We start from the raw sequence: 7216 nt of genomic DNA on the forward strand, positions 1-7216 counted from the left end.
AGAAAATACAAGCATCAAATTCCCATATTTCTACCTCTCAACTGACAGGATGAAATACTGTCTACACATTACTTTTAAGTTTTGACCTACAACTGGTAAGAGAGATGCTAGATAAATCTTAGCTAAAAAGTTCAGGTACATAGTTCCGAACCATAGTAGAGCTAAAAAAAACCCATTTTATAAATGGCAGAGAAGAAATCTGTCTCTCCAACATAGAGATGACAAGATTGAGGTAAAACATTTTTCAGGTGATCCCATCTACTGAACTTGAGAAACGTGCTGGGGGGAATTGTTAAAGGGGCTGTATTAACTCAAGTTGAGGTTTCTAGGAGACCTAGCAGCACATAAAACCATCAGCGAAATAACAAACTTCAGCTTTTCTAAAATATTGCCACTTCTTGCCTTAAAAAAACTTTAAGCATGTGTTTTCTTCAGTATAGATACAGAAGTTGCATGAAGATCAGGCCTCATAGAACAAATAGAACAGAAATCATAACAATGTCTCTGCACCTCTTCTGCACAGAAGGAAACCTTTGTGGGTGGCATTAAGACTGTTTGACAAAACAAAAATATCACACAGAATCGGTGAGGAGCTTTTCCAGTTCTTTAATTACCTTTAAGTGCTATATATACATGGAATTAGACTGATGTAGCAAGTAAAGGCAAATTAGTAATTTAAATTTATGTTTAATGTGAATCCTTTTGTTTCTGTAATAATTTTTTACAACCCAAATATACTGGTACCTATCATTTAAGGTCTATTCTGGAATATGCAGTCCTTAATGAAACCAACATGCCAACAGGAGGCGAGGTTGCTCTTTGCTGACATTTCTATTAGACACTGTTGCGACATGCCATGCTCCGAAGAGGAAAGCAAGTTGTGTTGTTGTAAAAGAAGCAGGTCAACTACAAGAAGAAACTACAAAATGGATCATGATGTAATCTAAAGTGTCCTGAATGGCAACAAAACTAGGAAGAAATTTTAAGTGTAAAAGATAAATGCAAGAAAATGGAAAGAAATAAGAGGTAACATCACTGAATATGGGAAAATGCAGAAAGGTGGACCAAAGGAAAAAAGTCAAAAGGAAAGTGGAAAAGCATGAAACTTGGGAAGATAAGAATTAGTGTAAGAAGTCAAATCAGTAGTGCATCTAATCGCTTATCATGTTTTTAGCTAGTCTAGCAAGCCTATGCAGCTTCCTTCATTCTGTTGGTTCTGGCTTGTTTTGAAGAAAAGGAAGTGGACTGTAAATAAAACTCATTATAATGCAGAACAAGTTGGGCAAAGATTTATTCTGCTTTTGTTATCGATTAATTGATTTAACTTTCTTTTTTTTTCAATAGGTTGATATTAGAAAGTTTTGTGTTCATTCCATGTTGACTTATTTCTTGGTATGTATGAATAAATCTGTGTAGAGATCCTGATAGGCAAATGGGTGTATTCTAGTATCTGAAAGGTAAAGAAATGCTGCATAATGTTAATTCACTTATATTAAAGGAAGAGCTAAAAAGCTGATCCTTCACAAACCACACTTTGTATTCTCTTCACTGGCCTTTCTTGTTGTATTTCTAAAACCTGAACAAACTGGAGGCATATGTTAAAGGCTCCTGCCACCTTTAAGTAATTAACTTAGCAATTGCTGTAATGGCTTAGTCAACTTCATTTATTTTGCAAAACAGCAAACACACAGCTACACACAGAAGGATGCTCTTATCTCTGAAGGGTACTCTGCCCCTTTGAGTAATTGGTCAGCAACTAGCACTATGAATAGATTAGAGAGATATATAAAGCTGAGGACTGAAAAGAATCATCTTCCTCTCTCATGGGTCAGAGTCTTTTGCAGATCAGCAAAAAATCTGAGTTTTTAATTACATTGATATGCTTAGAGTAGTATTGCTTTCTTGTTGTGGACACTTATGTGGCTAGGGTATACTTTTGTCCCATTTTCACATTGGCCAGATGATTTCATTTAGGATTATGATTTTTTCTAAAGAGTGAAACTTGTATCCCCTAAGGCACACACAGTTTACTGGGGTGGGGCGGATGAGGGGGACAACACATCTTATTTAAATATAATTATCTCATTTGCTTTTATCCACAAAAGTTAAACTGGAATGACTTTTTCATGCAGACAAACTACCAGAGAGGAAGGTGATATGGTCAAGCAGTCTGGGATAATAGAGCAGTCTGACCAAAACCATGAAATCCACCACTCACTTCAGGAAAAGAAATAAGGTCACAGAAAAGATAAAATGCAGCTTTACATATTTTATAAATTTTGTTCATAGATATTGGAATAAAACCAAAGAATAAAAGATACGAACAAAAGAAGTGGTCCAGGGGAAAGAAGCAGAAAGGAATACTGGTAAAGGTAGGGAGGTAAAAGTGTCTAGCCGATGAGAAATTTGACTGCGGTCCAGTTTCACTGTATTAACCAACAAGGGGAGAACCAGGAACTAGAGCTGACACTGACAGCAGCAACAGAGATATTCATGAAGCCAGTGACTCATTTCTAGGAAAAATGGAAAGATTTAAGAGAAAACATATCTATGCCTATTGCAATGTTAAAGAGGTTGGCAAGTGTTTAGTAAAGCTAAAAAAATCCACAGTTTCAAGCGAGTGGACATTTGAAAGACGGAACTCTGTTCATAAAAGCAATGACCTATCAGTATAATCAGAGAATAATACAATTTATGAAATACTGTTCATTTGGGTTAGCAAATGCTGAGTCTGAGAGAGATGTCAGTAGTTTTTATACTAATGGAGGGGCAGCAAAGTGGGGTAACTAGATCTTCTGGTTCCTGACACAGAGTTGTTAAGGGAGTCAGAAACACGCTGAAATAGCTGTCAGACTGTAATACAGCATTAATAGGTGGCTGCTCTTTAGGAAGGCCAAATGAGAAATAAAGGTGATGAGGTGGTACTGTACAGCATTGCTTTAGCAGGTTGTGAAGAAATAATAAATGATAGTGAGGACAAAACAGATCATGGATCAAAAGCATGTCAGGAAGCACTGTAAAAGATCCTACTGTAGCAGTGAAAAAAAGTCTTTTAAAAAGTCATAGGTTCATTTTGTAGTATGGCGACACTACACAAAGGTAGAAGACAACAGAGATATGACCCACATGCTATATTAACAAATCTTCTTTTTAGTAACAGTGGTTTTGATGTTCTGAAAGTATGATATTTAAAGTATGAGTGCACTGATATGAAATGAAAACATAAGGATGAAAGCTGAACTCAGAAAATATAGCCTGTTCAAAGAAAAGGGTAGGAAACCTCACAACCTGAAGTACTGATGTCACTACTGACACTTGTTATGGCAAACACGATAGCAAAGATACTAGCTCATCTATCACTTTAAGAATGGTACCAAGAGCAAAATAACAAATATATGTAAGGACGGTAATTTAACCATTAACAGGATGATTAGTCTGACTTCAACAGCAAACAGGACCTTAGAACAATTTTTGAAGAAACATTTTTGAAGAACAGAAATAGAGTAAGTCACTAGAAAGAGGGATAAAATGCAGTAGATACTTACGAAAGGGTGTCAGACTAATTTGATATCAACTATATAATAAAAATAAATGTATAAGGCCAGGGAAATGTGATGTATCAGTTTCTTGGAGCTCAGGGAAGTGAGTGATATGGGAAATATATGAAATTAGACAGGATGAAGAAAATAGGTGTTTTAGTAGAAACTTTGCTAAGTGTCTAAGGAGTAGATACAGAGAAGATTGCAACTGATTGGACAGAAATGTAAATGATTAGCCTAGAAAAAAGGCCAGTGAACTGTCTCCAATATATTTTTTGAGACTTTTTAATATTTCCACTAATTTTACCTTATAAAGTGAATGTGACTATTGAATTAATAAAATTTTCACATAGCATAGTAAGCATCACTGAAGGGAGGAGAATGGATATTTAGAATGTTTGAAGAAAGAAGGGTGGAAAAAGCATGGTAACATTTAACACAGAATGCATAATCTCAATTTTTAAGGCCTAGTATTAAGAATTATTGATATAAGTCTTGTACTTGTTAATTGCAAATGATAATGAGAATGACTGCTAAATGTTGTCTATCACAGTAGACTAACGATCAGCACTCCAGTGTGGCTAGGAAGAGCACAGATTTGATCCAAGGTCTGAAAAACAAAGCACTGTTAGCTGGAAAACAAGAATACTAATGCCAGCCTAAGATCTTTTCTGGAATAAAATCCTGTCTGGGTGCACTCAAGAAGTATGAATTCAAACAAGGACCAGTGTAGAGATGAACTACTAACGTTATCAGGTAACTGGAGGTTATACACTTAGAGAAGAATTTGAAAAAGTTTACTCAAATGATAGCTGTGAGGATATTGTGTTACCTTATTAATGTTTTAAAGTGAACATCAAAGAAGAAAAATTGTTACTTGAACCTAAGGAACAACAACATGGAGAATTAGGAGAGTCTTTTTCATATCAGAAAAACAGGGTCCAAAACTGCTTTACAGTAATGAGACTTGAAACCCAGCTTTTTTAAAAATGAAACTAAACCTACAGGAGATTACATGATGTCAGGAAAAGGGAATAGAAGACAGTTTAGCTCATTGCCTCAGGAGATCCCTTTCAGCTCTGTGTACTTGACTACACAACATTTATCCGCACCCTTTGTAATTCGAAGACATTCCAAAGCATGCAATCCAGGAGGAGTTTAGCTACACATCTCTTGGATTTCAGATGTGGAAGGGGATGCTACACTCCTTGATATAATATAAAATACGTTTTGTATGAAGCTATAACACATGTGTTCCACAGGCTTTCCTGATTTCCAGCTCGTTTCCAGGTGTAGATCATCTTACCTGTTTACACAGCATTGGGCAGAGCAGAATCCCAACCCTGATGGGATTCCACAATGCAGAGAGGAATGAAAAAAAAAAAAAAAAATAGTAAAAATACCATGCTCCAAGCAGTTTTATTCTTTTTGATTTGTGGTCTGTGTATTTCAGAGCCTGAATCAGCTGATGTACAAAGCTCATGGTAGACTCAATTCTAAACTTTATCCAGCTTTCCTTGAAAGAATAAACTGTCCAGGTTCAGATGAGTTTTCATGGGTAGGGAGAAAGGCCCATCTTGAAACTTTTATCAGCTTTGAACTATTCAGCACTTGCAGGCTGCACTGTGTACATGCTGAAGGATTAGTAATAAGCTACACGTATGACTTGCAAATTACACTAAACTGCTGACTAGGCAAGTTTAACATACACAAATCAAGGAAAAATAATTTTGATTCAGTTTAATTATTTCCACTGATCTAATTTTCAAAAAAGATAAATAAAGTTCAGAGATATGAAACTGCATTATACAAGGAAAGGCAAACTATATGTTTATTAGACATTGGTGTCAAATTTGAAATTCACCCTAGGAAATGAATGTTCATCATCTCACAACAATGATATGTCTTCATTTTCATATAAAACATTCATTTGACCTTCATCCTGTGAGTTTCCTCAGAGTGAAACCAGCTATCTGTTATTCCTTATTTGACCTTGACAATCCAAGTGCCTGTTTTAATAGATGCAGGGTACCTTTAACTTCTGTGACTTTCCTGTGAACTTCTAAATGTTCAGGCTTTCTTAGTAACCTGCCCTAACTTGGTAATTCATATTTATGCAAACACTCAAATAACACAATTTGCCAGCTGTTGAGAGAAAAGAATCAAACTTTCACAAGAGAGAGAGAGAACAACAATGCTGCCTTTCTTAATTTTGCAAGATTAATTTTAGCCAACCTCAAGAAACATATAAATGAAAGCAGGAAAATCCCTATTAGTTCTGCCTTTCCTTACTGCATAAATCCCCTGTTTTTTCTTATACAGGATGACCCTCAACGACTGAAGCTGGGACTGACAAAACAGCTGCATTGTACTGCAGACTCAAATCCTGCTACAGCTATAAGCTCTAGGATTCAAACATGAACGAAACAGGATTATGCAGAAGGCCAGTACAATACTTAGTGTGAATTAAAGGCATGAGGAAAGACACATTTCTTTTGGGGTAAGCTACTTTTTTTTTCTGGTTTAAATTGCCCAATTATGATCTCAGATGTGCTGAGCCTTTTTAAATAATGAACAGCAATAAATACCTGTAATGTGAAGAAGTATGTACAACAGTCTTCTTAAAATCAAATATATTCCATAATAAACTAAAGGTATTTCAACCCACTGCAGTTGCTTATTACTTTAGGATGCATGCTTTTTTTCTTTGTCTTAAATCATGCTGTACTTTACTCACTAATCTTTGCAAGGTTGTGACTAAGTGCTATTGAACTGTGCAACTTTCATTTTTTTACTTTGCTTAGGAGAAGTAATAATGCAACAGAATCAGAAAAGAAAAGATTAGGTCACGAGTAATAATAGTACTTAAAAACCAGTGCAGCAGAATAAAAAAAATTAAGGATCATTAAACACATTATTCTGTTTCCCTCAGCAATCTGAAGATAACTGGTATTTTCTCATTTATTTCCTTACCTTGAATGTGAATAATTCTTTCATGCTCCAGACTTGAGTTGTCAGGGTGAGGTTCAGCCCAGCAGACAGAAATCAGCACCAGAAAAAGTAGACTCTTCATCTTTACAGTTAAAAGAATCTTCTTCACTGTAAGGGCATCACACACAAAGAGGCTTGTGAATTTTTGGAAACCGTTACAGTGTTGCACTGCACAACTTGTTACAACAGTGATCTTATGAGGGATCTACAACATATTTAATCCACTCAGCTAAAAAGTTGCAACAGCTACTAATTTCTTAGGCATGAAGACTGCACCTTTTTATCATGGACTTTCATTAAATGAAACTGGCAATCCGTATTTAACTCTGGCTATGCAGAAATACAACATGAAAAAATAAAAGGAGACACACAAATACCCATAAACCAAACTCCTTGCAAGACCATATGTAAGCAATACCTGTGTTTCAAAAAAGGTTCTAGTGTACTTTTGCTTTTCCAGACCTACTCTAGATCTGGTCTGTAAATACAGTTAAAACAATCAAAGCTATCACTATATCTATATCCACTGTATGATGCAATCTGCTGGTGAAAGATTTTCAAGATTAAAACAATCTTCTCATAGGTTTTGGCATTTCAATCAAGACTACAAGTTAACTTAGCAGTCAGGGTGGTAAGTTTGCTTGAGCTAAGCAGTAAAGATGACAAAATATTTCTTAGGCTGACTA

At 35.6% G+C, this 7216-nt stretch overlaps 1 protein-coding gene across 2 annotated transcripts in view; it reads right to left on the reverse strand.

Annotated features, from left to right (window-relative positions):
- HAPLN1 (hyaluronan and proteoglycan link protein 1) overlaps nucleotides 1-6612 on the reverse strand; it is a 28469-nt gene extending 21857 nt beyond the window's left edge. For both annotated transcript variants that reach the window (XM_087761497.1, XM_009476764.2), the window contains exon 1: nucleotides 6513-6612. In XM_087761497.1, the coding sequence (XP_087617623.1) occupies nucleotides 6513-6612 (100 nt within the window). The remainder of the gene's footprint in view (nucleotides 1-6512) is intronic.
- Nucleotides 6613-7216: the final 604 nt, after the last annotated feature.

This window comes from Nipponia nippon, unplaced genomic scaffold (genome assembly GCF_047370975.1).
Source record: "Nipponia nippon isolate SJK-2023a ecotype South Korea unplaced genomic scaffold, ASM4737097v1 scaffold_24, whole genome shotgun sequence".
Classification (NCBI taxonomy): domain Eukaryota; kingdom Metazoa; phylum Chordata; class Aves; order Pelecaniformes; family Threskiornithidae; genus Nipponia; species Nipponia nippon.